Source organism: Babylonia areolata, chromosome 13 (genome assembly GCF_041734735.1).
Source record: "Babylonia areolata isolate BAREFJ2019XMU chromosome 13, ASM4173473v1, whole genome shotgun sequence".
NCBI lineage: Eukaryota > Metazoa > Mollusca > Gastropoda > Neogastropoda > Buccinidae > Babylonia > Babylonia areolata.
The window spans coordinates 17044349-17067423 of record NC_134888.1 but is presented as its reverse complement, the minus strand read 5'-3'; the positions used below and the strand labels follow the sequence as shown (position 1 = coordinate 17067423).

Here is a 23075-nt window from a genome sequence, read left to right as displayed (position 1 = left end):
ATAGTAATGGTCTAACATAGTTTTAATCCACCTTTTAACATTAACTTGTGTTGACATTAACTTGTGTTCTCTTCAACTGGGTTTAAGTAGCGATGGCCATCAGCCCTGAAATGGCCCCTTGCTAGTCTGCTGGGCCATAAGGAACATGATTTGACTTAACTCATTCCACTCCAGGTACGAGTTAACTCGTACCATGATTACTTCCCCTGTGGACCAGGTACCAACGGACTATTCTCATTTCATTTGTTCTTGCTTGGTTCAGTTGGCATTCTAAACTGAACAGTTTATGGATTCCGGAAGCATGAAGACGAAGCTTTGTTCAACCGATTATAACAATTCTCCATCGATTTTCGCCATTTTAGTGAACCACCTGTTCTTTTCTGCAGTAGTCCCATGTCGTCCTAGTCCAGGGCAGTTGTTGCAGGCATGTAGCTGTGGGGCGGAATGAGTTAATGTGATTTCATGAACAGACTCAGTTCTTTCGACCAGTTGGACTATAGTAAGTAATCCACATAATTTGCCAGAAGAATTCAAACGCAATTGTGCCGGCATGGTTCTGTCTACACCTTGGCATAAATGGTGCTAGATTTCCTTATTATTTCTTCTTTTTCTGTTTTTTTTTTTTTTTTTTTTTTTAACATAGCTTATTAACTGGTGATAGTAATGTATTCATGACATATTAAAAATGTGGATAGTGAGCACATTTGGTAGATTTCCACAGAATTAGACCCACAAAGTTTGTCCTCACTGGTAGACCTCTGTGCAGTCTGTGGGGGCCTTGTGACAGAGTTTATTCATTCTGGTACATGTGCCAAATCAGATGTCTCTAATGTTTACCAACCACACAAGCTGGGGCTGGCTGACCAGCAGGAACAAATTCTGTGAGATTTTTTTCCCTTCCCACATGGATGTGCCTCCTAATCTATACCTTTCTCTCTTTCTCCTCTACCCTGCAAACAGCCTCATAATGCAAAGACAACAACTGTGGCCCCAAAACAGTACTTTCAAATTCATTGTTCCATCACACATGATAGCTGTAGCATAAATAACTATACAAATGTGCACACAAAATTTATATCATTCTCTTTCCTCACATTAAATAAACCGCAGCCTGAGCCATCCATTCTCATCACACTCAGTCTTGCTCTATATTTTCCTTGTGTTCAAACCCACAATGACAACAGAAAATATTAAGCATCTCTCTTGATTGTAATGCCAGTTAGCTAACTAAAAATTGAACTCACCATTTGGGACCTATTCATATTTATACTTGAACACACCATGCTGTACAACACATTGATAGATATAACTTAAGCACCACATAAGAGGACATGGTCATCTAGAAACGGCTCGATTATTCTGGAAGAAAATTAAAACCATTCTAAATAACTGCTCCACTCAACTCTCTTGGATGGTGAGCTGTCCAGATAGCTCAAACTATCAAGCTGTTGAAACTTCTTTAACCCTTTCAGTGCCAAGCCTATTTTATGCTCAGTGACAACTATTTGCCAAGGGACGTTTTGGTAATGGAGGGTAGTAAATTAAAAAATCAAACTCAACAAACTATGAAATAGAAGATATATGTATGTATGTATGTATATATATATAACCTTAGTTTTCTAAAAGGAAAATGAACACACTATCCAATTATGAAAGTTTTACAAGAGTTTAATGATTTTGTGAAAAGAAAATTCCTATGACGACATGGACGGAAATTTCCGTCTTGGGGCACTTTTTTTTTAACACAGGAAGGGGATGGAAATTTCTGTTATGGAGCACTTTAGGAGTTAACTCTCCCTCACCTATACATAGCTGAATTAAGCCAGAGCCAAGCCGCATGTCCTTATCCTTGTGTAGGGGCTGGCTTATACATCCCATATAACACTTCTGTTTCCTGGTGTACTTGGCCACATTTCCCAGATGTAAATAATTCACTCTGTGACACACTTCATGTTTTAATGTTTGTGTAGAAAACCAGTTAGGTATCTAAAGACTGTTAAACATAGCAAGGTATTTAAGACTGAATTGCTCATTAAGGTCTGAACAAAGCATGTGTTCTACTCCAAAAGAAATTTATACCCCACCCCTCACCTTCCCCTCCTGATCCCATCACCATCTCCTATCTTCCCACCTCCATCCCCCCCCCCTCACTTCCCCCCACAGTCCACCCCCTTCCCACCCCTCCCGACCTTCAGAGAGGAGAGTCTGTGTGTATGCATTCCCTTTCTCTCCTACACATTCTCTCTCTCACACACACACATACACACACTCTTGCTTTCTCACACGTTGAGATAATGATAAGCAAGCTGAATAATTTGTTGTACTTAAGTATGGTTGTAAAATTAATTAATCACCTTTTGATGTCATCATGTCGATATGTGTAGATGACTAACTGTAGCGTAGACACTGTAGTTCTGTAGTAGTGGTGGTGGTATGTAAACAAAGGGAAAACTGTCTCAGAAGCACATGAAAGCACACAAGTATATGTTTGGAGAAGTATCTGTATAGAGTCAGTTTCTTCCATACTGTAACAATGTTTAGGATAAAAGAAAGGACAAGTATTTGTAAAGTTATATGTGTGATAAAACCAGTTAACCTCGCATTCATGTTGCAAAACCATGTTGATGTTATAATTCATTTTAAGTTCCATGGTGGAATTTTTTTTTGGGGGGGAGGTAACCAGTTTCTATCATACTGTAACAATGTTCAGTAATAAAGAGAGGATATGTATTTGTGAAGTTACATGGGTGATAAAGCCAGTTAACCGCACATTCGTGTCACAAGACCATGGTAATGATGGAGTGATGGTCTAGAGGTAACGCGTCCACCTAGGAAGTGAGAGAATCTGAGCATGCTGGTTGGAATCATGGCTCAGCGGCCAATATATTTTCCCCCTCCACTAGATCTTGAGTGGTGGTCTGGACGCTAGTCATTCGGATAAGACGATAAACCAAGGTCCCGTGTGCAGCATGCACTTAGTGCACGTAAAAGAACCCACGGCAACAGAAGGGTTGTTCCTGGCAAAATTATGTAGAAAAATCCACTTCAATGGAAAAAACAAAAAAAACAAAACTGCATGCTGGAAAAAATACAAAAAAAGGGTGGCACTGTAGTGTAGCGGCATGCTCTCCCTGGAGAAATCTGTTGTGATAAAGAGAAATACAAATGAAAAGGTGCATTTTTTTTTTATCAATTCATTTGATATTTTCTATTATTTAAAAAAAAAAAAAAAAAATTCATCCATATTCATGATTATTTTCTATTGTAACCAGTGGAATGTTGTTCTTTGTCCCTGGGGATGATGGGTACAACAGCTGGGTGGTTAAAGCGGTGGACTTCAGATTTGAGTCTGGGTTTGGATACTAGTCACAGTGCCTGGTGGGGTTAAGTGGAGATTTTTCTGATCTCCCAGGTCAACAAATGCATAGACTGCTAATCGCCAGAACCCGCTGTATGTGTACACACATGCAGAAGATGGAACACGCATACTAAAGATGATGGCCATTTCAATGGTTCCGTGGGTAATGGAACCAAGAACATGGCCAGCATGCATACCCCCTCGAAAATAGTATGGGTGCAATATCTTACACAGAAAAGCCTACTCATCTCTGAGATAAAGTGGGGGTCGCAGCTCATGAACATGTTTCAAAGGATGTGTTGCATGCACTGATTGAGAGGGGGAGCTGCCCTTATTTTAAGTAGTAATTCTTATTCCGTTTGACTCGTTTTCTGGGGAGAGGAAGGCCTGTTTTGTATTATTAAAGAGTCAGGTGCTTCCTGTGTCATTGTCTGTTGTTGACCTCTTCGTTCAGTTCTCCCATGGTGTGTGTGTGCATGCATGTTGAATGTGTGTGTGTGCGTGTGAGAGAATAGAATATGCCTATTCTTAGAATTCATGTTTCTATTGGAATCCTGGGGTCTTGTGTATGTATGTGTGGTTTTAGAATAATTCACAATTCGTTGTACAGTTATCTTTTGTGCATGCCTTTGCCATACTGGAGTTGGTTTTGTGATCATTGACTGTAAAGTAACTACTATTTTTGGGAGGCGTCAGTGAAGTTTTGTTGTTGTTTTTATTTAGCCTTTTCATCGAAAATTCTTTGTTTTTGTTTATCTTTTCCCTCCTCTCTTCACCATTGTTGTTGTCTGTCTTTTTGTTTGTTCTTTTTTCCTTCTCCTGGTTTCAGTCCTTTGGCATCAACAGCACATGTTCACAAAGGCTCAGATTAGGAGGGAAAAAATTACAATATATCCTTTAGACCTTTTCCTACCCCCTCCTCCTCTTCTTCATCATGGGTATTCAGTATTGTCATTTGGTCAAAGAATATAAACAGTGGTGGATGTATGCTAAATAATCTTATGGTTCCAAGTGGTGTTGATTTAAAGAGATCAGTGTGTACATGTTGTATAGTTGTGATGTGCAGATCGTCAATGCAAGTCCAGTGAAGAGATGGCCCATCTCCTAATGCTAACAAAGCAACTCACAGAATCTTGTAAAGGGCTTACTTCTCCCATGTTGAATAACAATTCTGCTGTCTTGACTGGATTTTGTGTTGTGTGTCGGAACGTGTGTTGACTAGTAAAGCCTTTGGAACAATAACATTGTGTTTGTGTTTTATTTAAATGTCTGCTCTTTCAGTATAAATAACATCCCAGCTTTCTGGAAATTCTGTTCTGGAAATTTCCTCTTTTCTGTTCCTCATTATTTCTGCCATTATTCTTCCTTCACTGTTGTCTCCATTTTCTGCCTCCAGTCCACTCTCCTTTCTTTTTTCAAGCAAGTCTTGACTTTTTTTTTTTTTTTTTTTTCTTTTCCAATCTGTGATGTACTGTCTGCTGTTTAGCTCTGGCAATTAGGTAGTGAGGGACACTTTCGGCAGAGAGACAAATCTTTTCTGATCCAAGCTACAGAGCTCATACAAGTTGAAAAGTTTTTGAAAAATTGTAAAACAATATATATATTTTTGTTTCAGCCTATAAAAATCTCTTTCAAGTTACCCAGGTTTGGAAAAAAAATCATCCACACACAATATATCTGTCAGTGATTAATGAAGCTCAGCACCAAACTGTTCTACCAGAATTTGAATAAAAAAAATAAAACGGTGATTTTGAAAAAACCAAAAAAACAACAACCAAAAAACAAACAAACAAAAAAAACAACCCAACAACAACAACAACACACACACACACACACAAAGATAGTTCCCACGAAAATCGTGATTTATATTCTATATGGAATTTTACATCATTCAAGGGGTGTAAGAAAACGCTAATAATTCTATTTCTTTCATTCAGTTTCTCTACACAGTAGCTTGGCCTTTGGGATTCTGACGGTTTTTGAAAAGTGATTAGATTTTGTGATCATGTAACCTGATGACCTGGGATATTCCTTCCAGGAATGTCGAAGGAAGGGAAGACAGAAAAAAAGACAACCAAACAACAACAAAAAAAGTCATAACACTAAGAAATTATAGCTATAAAACAATGTCATAATACGAAAGGAAAATAACAGAGATGATGATAAAATAACTTACCAGTAAATTTTGATGATAGAAAGGTTCCTAAAGTGTGCTGATTTGCTGAAATAAAAATTATTTCATGTGATGATGCCTCCTCCGTCATCTCTGCATCCATTTACGTGTGCGTAAACTGGCAAACTTAAGTAACACTTTCTCAGCAACTGCAAGTTGTATTGAAGCCAAATTTAAAAGAGTCTTAATTATGGATAAAACCTTTGTTTTCCCTGTTTCTGAAGACTTCGGTTGAGAAGTTAACGGTCTGTGTCAATACTTTGCACAAGACAAGAAAAAAAAAAAAAAGGTGTGACTTATCTCATGTCTCGGATCCATTTTCCATCCAGCTTTGATCAGTGACTGGAGGAAGTTCTATTGAAATTTAAGGTCAAAGGTCAAGGCTATGGCCTATATAAATAATACCATCTCAGTATCAAAGGTCAAGGTTACAAGAAAAGAGAAGCAGCTTGAAGGTATGGTACAATGTCCGGGCATGGCGAGAACCAAAACTCTTTCCTCTAAAGGTCAGGGTAAGTCACAACACATTTCTAGGACTGTTCTCAAGTCACTTCAAATTGAGACAGCTGTGTTCATACACAAACACACACACACACAACCTGACAAACTGGAGTGTCAGACACCATGCACCAACAAAACTTATTTTCATCTCTTTATTTATTAACATGTGTAGACACCTGTTTTATTTTGGTGATAAAGGTCTGTACAGTCAGCTGGACCATAAGCAAAAATGTCAAATGTTTCTTGTTTTGGGTTTGTTTATTTATTTATTTATTTAAATGTTAATTGACATGTACACATTATGTGCATCATCAGCACAAAGAGAGTTTCCCAGCGCACCATTTCCTGGTGAGAGCTGCAGGTTTCTCTCTCACTCCCTTTCCTTACTCCCCCCCATTGTCAAATTTTAATCAGTCAGTGTCAGATAAAGTTTCATATACCATGGCAGGGTAGAATAGATTATGATATTAGAACTTGCATTGGTGAGGCAAGGGTGGCTTTCCATCAGCTGAAGAATGGATACAGAGATCTCATGATAAAACATCATGATCATCAACACTATACCTAAGTCTGTCGTATTGTATGGAGCAGAGACCCGAGGCCAAATTCAAGAAATTCATTTTTCCTTGGTCAGTCACCTTTGGCAGGTAGTAAGGGCAAATTTGCCTTTGTGTTTGAAGACCTGCGGGTGGACTCGAGTGTTCCTGAATGCCGGATACTGCTTACCCTCAGGCAGTTTGCCTTGCCTCAGGTAGATCTGGCCACAGGTACACCTTTACCTGCAGGCACAATGGTCTCTTGAATATGGCCCCTGGAGAACCACTATCACCACCATGAAGAGAATCCAGACTTTCATCAACACCTGCCTCGGATTCTTCAGATTCGCTGGCCAAACAGAATCACCAATGAGGAACTGAGGGAACGAACAAGACAACAGCCTGCAGAGAAAAGGACAAACCCTCACCAGGGGAAAAGGAAAAAGAGGCCAGCCAACAAATACACATCGCCGTGACCTGGAGACAGGCAGGAAAGGGGAAAGGCCGCATGCACCTGGGGACAACTGGAGTGACTGGCATGGGATCAACATGGCTGGGGAGTGCTGGTTGGTGGCCTACGTTCCACACGGGGCAACAGGCATGGGTGAGAGAGACAGGTGTGTCAGAGACACCAGGGATCAGTCGTCCCCTGCCCATATGGCCGTCCCCTACCCATATGTTTCAAATTTTAAAAGGCTGACTTAATTCTGAAAAAAAAAACTGAATGGGGAAATTGTAACTTAATTTGTTTTACATGTCAAACACATGTGGCTAAAAAAAAAAAGCAAACACATCCATGTCAACTGTAATGTGATGTGGTGGTGCCTGTAAATTTGTGTCATCCTTTAAGCAATGTTATGTGCATAAACACAGACACACACGCTCGTGCACACACTCACGCATACACACGCACACACACACACATGCATGCTTGCGCACACTCTCACGCATACACACGCAAACGCACATGCCCACACACGCGCGCGCGCACACACACACACACTCATACACACGTCATTTGCTGATTTTCTGTTCATGTCCCAATTTGTGGGTGAAAACAATAGTGATCTAGAACGTTTAAACTAAAAATAACTAATGAAACATAATTTTTAAGCCTGAAAATTTCCACACTTAAGTCTTCACAAATAATTTGCAGGAAGTGTGATCAAACATGCCATGAATATTGCATCCAAATCCTTGGTAAAATAATGAGAGAAATTTCACCCTCCTGTGAAATTAAAGAATTAAGAAATACGGCACTCTTCCCTCCCGTCAGTTCCATTTGTAAGAAAAACAGACAAATAAAAAAGGAAAACGAAGTTCAGGTTATAAAATAAACCTGATGCTCTTTCTCCGCAAAGCACATAAACATACATATGTACATGTTGAAGTACATTTTTTTTTCTCAACAAGATGTACATGCACATAAAGATAAATATACACAAAAAAGTATAAACATAATGAAGAAAACTATTGTATATTTCATTTGATTGTACTCTTGTGGAACTAAAATAGTAGAAGGGACCTTTTACATCATTGTTTTCATTGCACAGATGTATTGAAACACCACCATCACAAAACTCTCACCATCAGTTCAGTCATGGAAAGCTTTCACAGAGTGTGGCACTTCACTGGCTATTTACAGACTTCTGATGGTCATGGTCATAAAACATTTTTATGGCATCAACTATTGATACATGTTACAAAAAAGAACAAGAGAGGCAAGGCCTTCAAGACTCACTTGTGATACACTTTAAAAAAAAATCCAAGCTTTTTATGTATTGAGTATAATTTCAAAATGTAATGTTTAAGATGAGAAAAGATCAGTTTAAAGCAAATTAAGTCCCCTAGCATTAATTACAGAGTAATTTCCCTTTTTTACTATCTGCACCAAAACGTTTGCAAAATAAATAAAACTTCCATGCTTAGCAAAAGAAGCTCCTGTTTGAACAAAAAATGATAACAATGACTGCTCTTGTTGTTGGGTCACAATATCAGATCAAAGTGCCAAGTTTAGAGAATACAAAAAATATAAATATACCAGTAAATGCAGTTTGCATATAATTAGGCTTCATTTTTTATTTTTTGTGCCCATCCCAGAGGTGCAATATTGTTTTAAACAAGATGACTGGAAAGAACTGAATTTGTCCTATTTTTATGCCTAAGTATTTGCAGAGAAAATGTCAATGTTAAAGTTTACCACGGACACACACACACACACACACAACCGAACACCGGGTTAAAACATAGACTCACTTTGTTTACACAAGTGAGTCAAAAACTGAAGAATAATTGTAATTGATCAGAATTGTTTACATACACAAACAAAACAAAATAAAACATTTCTCCTTAATAATCATTTCCACTTTACTAAAACAGAAAAAAAAGAAGAAAAAAAAAAAGACAAGAAAAGACTGTGTAAAAAGATATTTACAAAAGATACTGAAACGTTATTTTACCTCAAGAGCTGATTAACTGATTTGTGTTATTTGCATATACTATTTGTATTTGATCTTCCTAAAGCATATACACTTGAGTTGAAACGTGTAGAGTACGCACATGTAATTTTATCAACTGGAGACTGCACCACCCTTAATTCCTACACTATTTACATACCTGTACAAGCAAACAAACAAACAAACCAAAAAAAAAAAAAATCACATTGAGAAATGGTCACAATTTTCCGAAACGAGCGAGCGACTACCGCACAGTCACTGATAGAACGTACAAGTCGCGCAGCCACCTCACACCCAGAAACAGCCCCACTAACACCGATAACCCCAAAGTCCCCCCCACACCCACAGACACTGCTTTCCTTCCACCTGCGTTGGTGACGCACTTGGAGCTCACCACGGCATTGGGAGGACACAGGCAATCGGGGTCTTGCTCGGCGTCATACTCTTCCGTGGGGAGGTGGGTGCGGTGGTGGTTCCTGATCCAGTTGTCCACCAGGGATTCCAGGATCCGCAGCGGTACCGGCCCGTTCTCCAGCACCACAGAGTGAAAGTCTCGGATGTCGAAGAACTCGCCTGAAAAGCGGAAGACGGATGATGTATATATATATTTTGATTGCAACTATTTGTAAAGCGCTTAGAGTGAAATCATTTGATAGGGCGCTATATGATAATAATAATAATAATTATTATTATTATCATTATTGCATGATTGTTATGTACGACTATGACTATCAGAGCAGCAGAGGTGGTAACTACTGTCCCGACTATCTGGGCTAGAATTTGATTATAGTGGAGAATGTTATTATTATTATTGTCATTATTACGTTTATTATTATTATTATCATTATTATTTAAAAAAAAATCAATTTTAGTAGTAGCAGTATATGTTGCTTGTTAGAGCTGAACAACCTCAGTCCAAGGGTTTTGTAAGATCTGCAAGACTGGACTCCTCCAGCTCTGTTGACTTTTTGGTATTTCTCCTTTTTTTCTGATCGTTTAAATGTATTTTCAGGAAATAAGCATTTTCACAATATGTCACATAATTGCTTCATAACATAAGCTGGCAAGTAAAACAAAATGTATTATGCATGTCTGTGTGTACCACTGTGTGGAAGTCTGAGATTTCAAAGAATTCACCTGAAGGATGGAAACATTTTAAATTCTGGATCTGTTCAGATATTGAAGAATTCCTCTGAAAGTGGAAGACATTTAAAATTCTGTGTCGAGTCTCTGGTGTTCAAGAATTTGCCTAGAAGTGGGAGGTGATTTTAACACAGGGATCAAATCTCGGACGCTGTAGAATTCGCCTGTAAACGGGAAACATAATGGGATCAGTGTTGCTGTGGAAAGAGATTACATTTTATGCCAGCCCTCATTCATTACATATAACCATACATACAGACTTCACAAAAAAAGTTAAAGGACCACTTTTCGGCACGAACGTCAAACAATATAGCTTGATGCTCATGTAGAAAAGTTACCTCTAATTTTTTTCTGTGAAGTCCCCATAATTTGTGTCACACTTGACAAATGTGAGTTTACAACTTTACCACTATCACATCTTACATACACACCTGTATCATTCAGACATCTTATATATTTTACCAGTATCAGACACTGATCTTACATATTTATCTGTATCGTTCAGACATCTTACAGTTTTACCAGTATCGTTCAGACTTTTTAATATTTATTAGCATCTTTCAAACATCTTAATTTACCAGTATCATTAAGACATCATCTTACATATACACAAGTATCAGACATCTTTAATATTTACCATAATCGTTCATACATCTTTAATATTTACCAGTATCTTTCAAACATCTCATATACTCACCTGTATCTTTCAAACAGCTTATATATTCACAAGTATCTTTTAGACATCTTACATATTTACCAGTATCTGACATCTTACAAATTTGCCAGTATCAGAGATCTTACATATTTGCCAGGATCAGACATCTTACAAATTTGCCATTATCTTACAAATTTACAAGTATAATTCACACATCTTACCCATTGTTTCCTTGACTTATTCATTTTCTGCTGTTTACTGTTTTCATCATATACATGAATATGTTTCAGATTTTGCAAGCTTCCAACAGCCTGGCCAGAAAGTTGGGTTTAATCATTGATCAGATATCTGTTTCCCTTTGAAAAAACAACAAACAAACAAACAAAAACAACCCCAACAACCTGCTATTTCTATCTAAAGATGATGTTGTGTTGCATGTTGTGTTGCATATATGTTTGACGCTTTGTCACCTCCTTGAAACTGAAAATTGGAAACTCAGAACCAACCCCTTTTCTTCCCCAACCCCCACCAACCATCCCCCTCCCATATGTCCCTCCGAACACACACACACACACACACACACACACACACACACACACACACACACACACACACACACACACACACACACACACACACACGCACGCACACACACGCACACGCACACAGACACACACACACACGCACACACATACATACACACAGACACAGACAGACACACACAGACACATACACACAGACAGGCACACACAGAAACACATACACATACGCACACACAGACACACACACACGCGACAATCACACCCACCCACCCACCCACCCACCTACTCACCCAGTTTGTTCTCTGCCTTTTCAGATGTAACTCTTCTTCTTCACCACCTAACCGTCCCTCCAAACACACACACACACACACACACACACACACACACGACCATCACCCACCAACCCACCCACCCATCCACCCACCCAGCCCTACCCACGTACTCACCCAGTTCGTCCTCAGCCTTTTTGCGCAGCTCCTTGAACTTGATCTCCCCCACCTTATAGGCTGTCGCCTGCCCTGGCCACGTGATGTAGCGGTCAACCTCCACCTCGATCCCCGCCTGTGAGTCTGATGTGTACTTCAGGAAGTACTCTATCGCCTCGTCCCGGCTCCAGCTACAATGCATCCACACCAACACAGCACAACAGGTTCAGGTTTTCTTTTCTTCTTCTTTTTTTTCCCTGCCTCATCATTGTCATGTGAGACTGTGTTGACTTTGTACATATTTTACGTCAGTCTTTAAATTTGTATATTTTATTGTAAAGCACGGTGAGCCCCATCTGAGATGAGGGTACTGCGCAAAATAAGCCTGCATATCATCATCATCATCATCATCATCTGCACCGTTTCAGTGGGATTAATCCCACGCCACGCAGCTCATTCCGAGTCCCCCCCCCCCCCCCCTCCCCCATACACAGCCATACTCGGGTTCGTCTGTCGTAGTCCCAGGCCCGGCAGTCCATAGGGAACTATCGGTGTTAGGCCATTGCCAGGAGGCCACACACCAGAGGAGACCCTGCACTGCTGCTGGTTCAGTTTCAGTTTGAGTCTCTCAAGGAGGCGTCACTGCATACGGACAAATCCATGTATACACTGCTACACCACATTTCAGGCAGAGATGTCTGACCAGCAGCATAACCCAACTGACGCGCTTACTGAGTCAGGCCTTGAGTGCATGCATTTTGTGTGTGTGTGTGTGTGTGTGTGTGTACCTGTCAGAGTGGATGTCTGTTACAGAATTCTGCCAGAGGACAACACTTTCGTTGCTATGGGTTCTTTTTCAGTGTAAATAGTGCTTGCTGCACACGGAACCTCCGTTTATCGTCTCATCCGAACGAACCGAACTAAATCGACGCTCAGTTCGATTTTCCAGCGAGAAAGGGCAAGAGTGGAATTCGAACCCAGACCCTCAGTGACTCTGTATCGGCAGATGCGTATCTTTTCCATTCTGCCACCTGACTCCAGGTTCCATGACTTTCAACGAAGGTGTGGTGGCAAGAGCCACTTCCATGCATTGGACTTAATTTTTTGACTCACTTGTGTAAACAAAGTGAGTCTATGTTTTAACCCGGTGTTCGGTTGTCTCTCTCTCTCTCTCTGTGTGTGTGTGTGTGTGTGTGTGTGTGTCCGTGTGTCTGTGGTAAACTTTAACATTGACATTTTCTCTGAAAATACTTTGTCAGTTGACACCAAATTTGGCATAAAAATAGGAAAAATTCAGTTCTTTCAAATCATCTTGTTTATAACAATATTGCACCTCTGGGATGGACACAAAAAATAAAAAAGAAGCCTAATTATATGCAAACTGCATTTACTGTTATATTTATATTTTTTGTAATCTCTAAACTTGGCACTTTGACCTCTTATTCTGACACAACAACAAGAGGAGTCATTATTATCATTTTCTGTAATTAATGCTAGGGGACTTAATTTATCACAAGTGAGTCTTGAAGGCCTTGCCTCTCTTTTTTGTTTTTGTTTAAATCCTGTGCTTTCCATTACTACCACTGTTCGATGCCTAGTTTCGGCATGGTGTCAAGTTGTGTCTTTGGGGAAAGGCACTGTATCCCGATTTCCCTCACACCACCCTTGCAGATGTGAATGAGGGAATGCCTGACTTTACCTTGGGGAGTGGTTAAAACGGTGGTAGGAGAGGATTGGGCCCCAGCCTTCCAATGCCGAGCCATGGACACAGGGGTGGATAGCCTACAATTTTACTGCTAGCCCCATGGCCGTAAAATCTTTGAGGCTTTTAACCCTAACTTTCAAAGTGTGAACGGGTGCAATAGCCGAGTGGTTAAAACTTTGGATTTTGGACTCTGAGGGTCCTGGGTTCCAATCTCGGTAACGGCACCTGGTGGGTGAAGGGTGGAGAATTTTCCGTCTCCCAGGTCAACATATGTGTAGACCTACTAGTGCCTGAACCCCCTTCGTGTGTAATCGCATGCAAACAAAACAAAACAGAAACAAACAAAAACAAACAAACAAACAAAACAAAAAAAACAAAAAAACAACAACAAACGAAACGCACATTAAAGATCCTATAATCTATGTGAAATCAGTGTTCGGTGGGTTATGGAGACACAAAAATACCCAGCATGCATCAACCACGACAAAATCATCGGCAAGTCGATGTTAGTCGTGTAACGGAAAGAAGAAGAAGAAGAAGAAGAAGAAAGTCGAAGCATGTATAATTGAGTTTAGACCACCTGTTGCCTGACACCCTTACGGTCGAATTATTCAGGGCTTTGGGCAAAACGTGAAGACTGATCCACATTCATACGCAACATATATCACATCCGTTTAATCAAAAAAAAAAAAAGTCTACTCATTCTGCAGTAAAATTCTTTCAAGTTTGCCTGGTGATGGACTGACCGCTGAGTTAACTAAGAGCTGCTAAGACTGCTTGTGCAAACCAGGCAGGGGGCAGAGAAGGTCAAGACTCGTATCAACAGAATGACGTAAACTGTAAAGTTCTGCACTCGTCACCAGCAAAATTGTGTCACGAACTGACGGCCACGCAACTTGCTCGCGCACTCAATTGTATAATTACACCAACCTAATTCTGAGGTCGCCACGCCCTCTCAAAATTATGGTAGAACTCTGATCAAACTTCACCTTAAAGGTAAGCCTAGTTTAATCTTTCAAAGCTAGATCCGAGGACGATTGGAGGAAGACGAGAGAGAGAGAGAGAGAGAGAGAGAGAGAAGACTGAAGATGGTTTATTCACATTAGGCCTCAACCGCTCGTGAAGGGGTAGGTGAACAGTATCTAACGAACTATAATCAATCATGAATAAAAGGAGAGAGAGAGAGAGAGAGAGAGTGATTGAGATTGAGATTGAGATGGTTTATTCATATAGGCCACAGCTCCTTTGAAGGGGGGTATACAGTAAAATGCTGAAGTCATACATTCAAAAGTCTTCATGATGTAACATATACACTTCTCCTTTTGAGTGCTTTATACAGATATAGAGCGAACTCCTTGACAGTCTTTTCATTTATTGATGACATTAACATGATAAGTCTAAACAAGCAAGGGTATTGACAGTATTTAACTGGAATCATTTGTTCTCTAAGATCTCTTAATACTGGGCAACACAGCACAAAGTGAACTTCATCTTTTTTAGATTGTTGACACATTGGACAAAACAAATTTTGGGCACATGATTTTCGATATCGATAATAATGCGTATGTATTTCAGTAACACCTAATCTAAACCTTGACAAAGTATATTTCAGATGTCTATCAAGTCTCACTGACAAATAAACTGGCATATTATAAGGTATATGACAAAACATTCGATACAAATCAAATATGTCGCTATTCTGAATATGGGAGTTCCAATTTTGCCATCTACAATCAATTAATGTTCTACGAAATACATGAATAAAATCGCTGATATCTCCGACACTTTGGTTCAACCATACGAAACCAAAACCATACTCACAAAGTTTCATTCTCACATTAGACACCCAATTTCTCTTGCCTCTATTATCTAAATCTAATAGCATTCTATAGGCTTTATGGGGTAATCTGTGCTCTTCCATCTGAGTTATTTTCAGCCAATATTGAATACATTTAACAGTGGAAGTCAAAACGATGGGATATCTGGCTGTTTCTCCATACACTAAATCATTAGGTGTTTGCAATGACAATCCGAGCAATTTCTTTAAAGCCCTGGACAAAGAGAGAAAAAAGAAGAACACACACACACACACACACACAACAAAAAACAAAACAAAACAAGAGAGAGAGAGAGAGAGTTGTACTGACTTGTAGTAGTGCAATCCAGTGTCCACAACCAGACGACAGGCTCGGAATATTTCTGAGTCATAGTATCCCATCCTGTTCAAACAGGATAAAAAGAAAAAGAAAAAAAGAATAAAACAATAACAACAAGCCGAACAAATCTATCATTCACAAAACATGATCCCAAGTAATTACCTATCACATACATGCACATATTCCAATACAAACACATCCGCGCGCGCGTGCGCGCACACACACACACACACACCATCCAAACACACTCTCTCTCTCTCTCACATAGGCGCACACATGCACAGAGAAAGAGACAGACAGAGAGATATATACATTTTTGGAAAATACGGTGAAACTATTGAGGAAATAAAGCAAAGACAGAAATATTATGGCCTTTAATTGTTTAAACAAAGGGAGAATGTGGGCATGTGTGCTGTGTGTGTGTGTGTGTGTGTGTGTGTGTGTGTGCGCGCGCGCGCACATCTATGTGATTGAGACCGTGTGTGTTTTGCGATATGTGTGTGTCAGTGCGTGTGTATGTATGTATGTGTCGGTGTGTGTGAGAGAAAGTGTGTGGATATGCGTGTGTGAGTGTGTGTGAATGTATGTATGTAAGTGTGTGTGTGTGTGTGTGTGTGTGTGTGTGTGTGTGACAAACAGACAGGTAGACACACAGACATGTATACACAAGATAACAGAAAATCAAACAAAAAACGCAGGAGCAAGAACTGTGCTTACAACTCATAGTCGTCCTTGTACAGGTTGAGATCTTCACCTAAATTTTCCGCGTACAGCGCCCAGCCCTGCAAACAGCAGTACACACACACACACACACACACACACACACACACACACATCATGACACGTACAACACTCCTCTCTTCTTGCAACCCCTCCACTGGCTCCCTGCCTCACACATAATGCAGTTCAAGATCAGCACTCTATTTTATACATGTAGTGTGATTTGTAGCAATAATATAGTCCAAAACAGCACTTAAAAAATATAAATGTAGTGTGATTTGTAGCAATACAGTCCAAAATCAGCACTCTATTTTATAAATGGAGTGTGATTTGTAGCAATATACTTCAAGATCAGCACTGTATGTTATAAATGTGCTGTGATTTTTTATTTGTATAGTAATACAGTTCAAGATAGTCAGCACTCTGTTATAAAAGTAGTGTGATTTGTATACCAATACAGTTCAAGATCAGCACTCTTATGTTATAAACGTGCTGTGATTTGTGTAGCAATACAGTTCAATATCAGCACTCTATGTTATAAACGTAGTGTAATTTGTATAACAATACAGTTCAAGATCAGCACTCTTATGTTATAAACGTGCTGTGATTTGTATAGCAATACAGTTCAAGATCAGCACTCTATGTTATAAATGTAGTGTGATTTGTATAGCAATACAGTTCAAGATCTTATGTTATAAACGTGCTGTGATTTGTGTAGCAATACAGGTCAAGATCAGCACTCTATGTTATAAATGTACTGTGATTAATGATAGAAAATCTGCTCTTTTCTGTCTTCCTTTTCTGCCTTCACCTGTACATCTCACTCTCTACGATCAGCTTCAGATAAATCGATTCTGTTTTTACGTTCCCAGATTCAGTCAAACACTTCACAGTCGGCCGCAGTTCTTTCTCAAATACTCCGATGGAACGCTATGGCGGTTTCGACAATTAAAATTTTTCCACGTTTTCCTCATGGGGTGGCATAACAATCGCAGCGACACCGGGCACTGCGAACGTGTCAAGGGTCGAATGGAAAGTTTCTTCGTGAGATTCCGTAACAACACACTCGCCGGCGAGCCATTGAGTTCGGCACCGGACATGACAAGCTTATCTGCATACGTATCGAAAATGGCGTCGCAGGCGATACAAGTGGAATTTTTTTGGAGCAAACTGGATCACGACAGCTGCTTTTACTGCTGCTGAAGTGATTGAAACTGAAGGTTTCGACATCGATGAGGATGATGAAGACGTTGAATAAAGTATCTGCAGTGAAGAAAGCTACTAGCAAGAAGGTACTGACAATGACTCAGCTTCTGAGGGCTGTGAAGAGAGGGAGGGAGGTGGGCATACACACGACGTGAGAAGAGGGGTCAGTGGGTCAAGTTCAGCGAGTTTCATTCAGTTACTTTATGTTTTGTATTTTTTGTGATTTTTTCCCCCCTAACCCTTACAAATGGGTCGTCAGTCATAATTCATCCGGCTCGCCCTTCTTTTGGGTAGTTCTACGTGTGTTGGGTGCACACATGGCAGGTTTTCACTGAGCGTGTCCGATTTTCTTTCCAGTTTTTGTTTCAATCTTTTTGCCCTTTAACTTCTGCACTATAGTTTAAGGCATTTACCTTTTATTCCTTTATTTTTCTATTGATCTATTTGTTATCCTTATCCTGATTATTATTACATTTAATATTATTATTATTATTAATTTCATTTTATTATATTATATCCATTTGTAAATAGTTTTTCCTTCAAGGCCTGACTAAGCGCATTGCGTTATTATGCTGACAGGCAGGATTCTGCATAGCAGATGTGGTGTAGCGCATATGGGCTTGTCAGAACACAGTGACACCTTCTTGAGTAACTGAATTGAACTGAACTATAGGCTGGAAGAACTCTGATAGACTTCAACTTACAGGTAAGTCTCATTTAACCCCTTGACTTCTTCCTCTGATACTCGACTTCTCAGGATACCTCACGTCAGAAGTAAGACCTATAGACACAGATCGTTTTCTTTTCAATCGCCAGAGACGTGGAACAAGCTCCCTGATAACCTCCGTCATTCTGATTCCCTCGCATCTTTTAAGTCTCGTCTCAAAACTCACCTTTTTCTCTCAGCAATAAGTTCGATTGTGGCAGGTCCACTTCCTTTGCGTTAACTGTGCTTGGCTATGTTTGTATGTGTACATAACTACATGCATGTATATGAATATGTCTTGTGTGTGCGTGTGTTTATGTAAGTTTGTGCCTGCCTCTGTGTGCGTATGTGTTAGGGTAGCTGTTAGATGTATGCAGTGTGTGTGCGTGCGTGCGTGCGTGCGTGCGTGCGTGCGCGCACGCGCGCGCGTGTGTGCGTAGTCACATTTTGGTGTGTGTGTATGTAACATTGATGTAATGTTTTATGTTAACAAAAGCGTTTTTGTAAATCACCCAGAGCAGATTTCTGGATAGTGTGCTATATAAGTATCCATCATTATTATTATTAACATTGGTGAAAAAGAACAGCGTGGGCCGAGTTTGAAAAAGCAGATACTAGTTTTTGTGTTCTTATCAGTGGTGTAATTTATTTTGTTTTGTACAGAAAGCAGATACTACTTTTTGTGTTCTTATCAGTGGTGTAATTTATTTTGTTTTGTACAGAAAGCAGATACTACTTTTTGTGTTCTTATCAATGGTGCAATTTATTTATTTATTTATTATTTTTTTTACAGAAAGCAGATACAACTTTTTGTGCTGTTATCAATAATGCAATTCATTTTTTTTTTTACAGTCCACAATGAATAGGAAGAACTCCAAACGCAGAGTGGTGACTGACTCCCTGACCTGTAAGCTTTCTGTCTCAATCCCAGTGAGGCGACAGACCTTCACTGACCAGCACACCCGTCATCACTGAGCAGTCAAGGGGTTAATATTTCAACTCTGCCTCAAATTCGGTGTGCGGGCCAGGAGGAAGGTGGCAGAATGGTTAAGACGTTTATCTGCACGTTCAGTGTCAGTGAGGGTGTGGGTTCGAATCCCGGTCTCGCTCTTTCTCCCACGTTTGACTGGAAAATCAAACAGAGCGTCCAGACATTCGGCTCAGTGAGACGATAAACCCGAGGTCCCATGTGCAGGCAACACGCACTTGGCGCACTAGAGAAGAACCCATGGCAACAAATGCCTTGTCCTCTGGCAAAAATTCCCTGGAAATCCACACTAATAAGCACACAAATGATATAATCATATGCACGCACTCAAAGCCTGACTAAGCGTGTGGGGTTACACTGCTGGTCAGGCATTTATCTGCCCAGCAGACGTGGTTGGTGCAGCGTGTATAGATTTGTCCGAACGCAGTGACGCCTCCTTCAGAAACTGAAACTGAAGGACGGGCGCAATAGCCGAGTGGTTAAAGCGCTGGACTTTCAATCTGAGGGTCCCTGGTTCAAATCTCGGTAACGGCGCAGACCTGCTGGTGCCTGAACCCCCTTCGTGTGTATACGCAAGCAGAAGATCAGATACGTACGTTAAAGATTCTGTAATCCATGTCAGCGTTCGGTGTGTTATGGAAACAAAAGAACGTACCCAGCATGCACACCCCCGAAGACGGAGTATGGCTGCCTACATAGCGGGGTAAGACCGTTCATGCACGTTTAAAAGCCCACACGTGTGCATGTGAATGTGGGAGTTGCAGCCCACGAACGAAGAAGAAGAAGAAGAAGAAGAAGAAGAAGAAGAAGAAACTGAAGCTGGGTATGGGGGTGGTGCAGATGTTACCTCAACATAGGCCGTGTAGGTGGGGAAGGCAAACGGAACCCGGAACTTGGCGCTGTACTCTTTGTTCTTCCGGAATTCCGGAAGGTCTGCGGTGATGGCGTAACTCGTCTGTCAAACAGCAACAACATCCGCTGATAATATATATATATATATATATATATATATATATATATATATATATATATATATATATATATATATAGAGAGAGAGAGAGAGAGAGAGAGAGAGAGAGAGAGAGATAGACAGATAGATATACATTCTTTAAACCAGTACTGTGCAGTCACCTTCACCGTCTTCACTAACGTCACCATCATTATCATGATTATCGTTGTCAACCCCCTCTTTCTCTTTTCTTTTCTCTCTCTCAGTTTTCTCTAAGATTTGTGTTGGTAAAAGACAAGAAACCAACCCCGATGGCAAAGGAAATGTTTTTGATGAAAATACTGGGGACTTCCCACGCTTTCTCACATACTATGAGAGAAATCAAAGTGAGAGAATTCGTGGGATTGCGAGAAATCATGGGCTTACAGAATGCGTGCGTGCGTGCGAGCATGCGTGCGCGCGCTCAAGTGTGTGTGTCCATGTACACAGAAAAGGAGGAACTTTACAACCCACAACTATTTGAATCTGCTGCATTGAATTTTTTTTTTTACTTTGCTGTTTATCCTCATTCATTCCCCCCCACCCCCCCCCCCCCCCCACTCCCCCTGTCCCCCTTTCTCTCTTTCCTCCTCTCCGTCTTTCTTCAAGCTGGCAAGGTCTACTACTATTCAGGAGGTGACAACATGAAAGTTAGCTGCAGATGACACTGAAATATACAGGTGTAAGTTATCAGCATGGTGACATGAAAGTTACCTGCAGATGACATTGAAAAATACAGGTATAAGTTATCAGCATGGTGACATGAAAGTTACCTGCAGATGACATTGAAAAATATAAGTTATCAGCATGGTGACATGAAAGTTACCTGCAGATGACATTGAAAAATATAGGTATAAGTTATCAGCATGGTGACAACATGAAAGTTACCTGCAGATGACATTGAAAAATACAGGTATAAGTTATCAGCATGGTGACATGAAAATTACCTGCAGATGACATTGAAAAATATAAGTTATCAGCATGGTGACATGAAAGTTACCTGCAGATGACATTGAAAAATATAGGTGTAAGTTATCAGCATGGTGACAATATGAAAGTTACCTGCAGATGACATTGAAAAATATAGGTATAAGTTATCAGCATGGTGACAACGTGAAAGTTACCTGCAGATGACATTGAAAAATATAGGTATAAGTTATCAGCATGGTGACAATATGAAAGTTACCTGCAGATGACATTGAAAAATACAGGTATACCTACCTGCAAGTGATGGCCAGGGTTGGTTTCATGAAGCGCCAAGGCCATCATCAGATAGGTAGGTCTGCAAGAAAACGACACATGTCACACATTTCTGAGTATAACACTGACATAAACACTGACATGCACACAGACAAAAGTGGGGGGAGAAAGAGAGAGGGAGAGAGAGGGAAAGACAGACAGACACAGAGAGGGGGGGGGAGGGAGGGAGAGAGAGACAGTGACACACACACACACACACACACACACAGAGGAGAGAGAGAGAGAGAGAGAGAGAGAGAGAGAGAGAGAGAGAGACTTACAACTCCTCAGGCCGCAAAATGTTGGCGAAGAAAATGCCTGGACGTATGCCATCTGCTGTTCCTGAAGAGTACTGTCCCCTGGGTCCGTCTGTCGGCATGGGGTGAACCCTGTCAATCAGACAAAGCATTATCTCTCTCTCTCTCTCTCTCTCTCTCTCTCTCTCTCTCTCTCTCTCTCTCTGTGTCTGTCTGTCTCAGTTCTGTTTATGGAACAGACGCAGACGTGTATTGTATTGTGTTATATTGATATTTTTTATATTTTTTATCCCTTACATGTAAGAAACAGGGAAATGTCTACAGACCGTGCGAAAGAGAGAGAGAGAAAGACAGAGACAGACAGACAAATAACAGATAATCTGCGTTCACTTCTTTGGCACCTGTAATAGGTTACCTCCCTTGCCCTTATTCATCTGAGTTATCTTTCTCTCGCTTCCTTGGCAGATGCATTTCCACAAGGCCAATACTCCATTCCTCTCCATTCCGGCTTAATTAACTCTCTCCGTCTCGGATGAGACGATAAACCGAGGTCCCGTGTGCAACATGCTCTTAGCGCACGTAAAAGAACCCACGGCAACAAAAGGGTTGTTCCTGGCAAAATTATGTAGAAAAATCCACTTCAACAGGAAAAACAATTAAAACTACATGCATGAAAAAATACAAAACATGGGTGGCGCTGTACTGTAGCGACGCGCTCTCCCTGAGGAGAGCAGCCCAAATTTCACACAGAGAAATCTGTTGTGATAAAAAGATGTACAAAAAAAAAAACAAACAAAAAAAAAGAAAAAGAAAAAAAAGAAAAGACAACAACAACAAAAACAACAACAAAAACAACAACAAACAAAACAAAAAAAACAACAAAAAAACAAACAAAAACAAACAGGCGATGACAGTGCTTCACCGCTACTGACATCATTAACATCTTGCAAGCGCAAGGTCCTCAATATTGTAAAGGTGGACGAAGGGGGTTAAGTACACAGCATTTTTAACTCTCTCCATACGAACGGCGAAAGAGACGACGTCAACAGCGTTTCATCCCAATTACCATCATCAAAATATTACAAGCGGAACGCTCTTATTACTGAAGAGGCGAATGTTGACAAAGAATACCACAGTTCTGACGACGGAAGCTAAAGGTTGGGTCATTCAGACACCCACTGGACATCCGAGGGGTCTGTGTAGAGGAGAAGAGAGGACTGGCCGTACTGAGTGATTAACGACGAAAGCTATAGTCTGGACTGTTCAGACATCCAGTGGATCATGTGAGGAAATGAAAGAAAGAACAAAGAACATTGGCCG

General features: G+C 40.4%; 1 protein-coding gene across 1 annotated transcript in view; it reads right to left on the bottom strand.

The window, feature by feature from the left end:
• Positions 1-6179: 6179 nt before the first annotated feature.
• Positions 6180-23075, bottom strand: part of LOC143288855 (uncharacterized) — a 48850-nt gene continuing 31954 nt past the window's right edge. The window contains exons 12-18 of the mRNA XM_076597506.1: positions 21780-21887; positions 21481-21541; positions 20118-20225; positions 16368-16432; positions 15642-15713; positions 11811-11980; positions 6180-9597 (exon numbers count right to left, since the gene is read on the bottom strand). Coding sequence (XP_076453621.1) covers positions 9269-9597; positions 11811-11980; positions 15642-15713; positions 16368-16432; positions 20118-20225; positions 21481-21541; positions 21780-21887 — 913 coding nt within the window. The 3' untranslated portion in view covers positions 6180-9268. The remainder of the gene's footprint in view (positions 9598-11810; positions 11981-15641; positions 15714-16367; positions 16433-20117; positions 20226-21480; positions 21542-21779; positions 21888-23075) is intronic.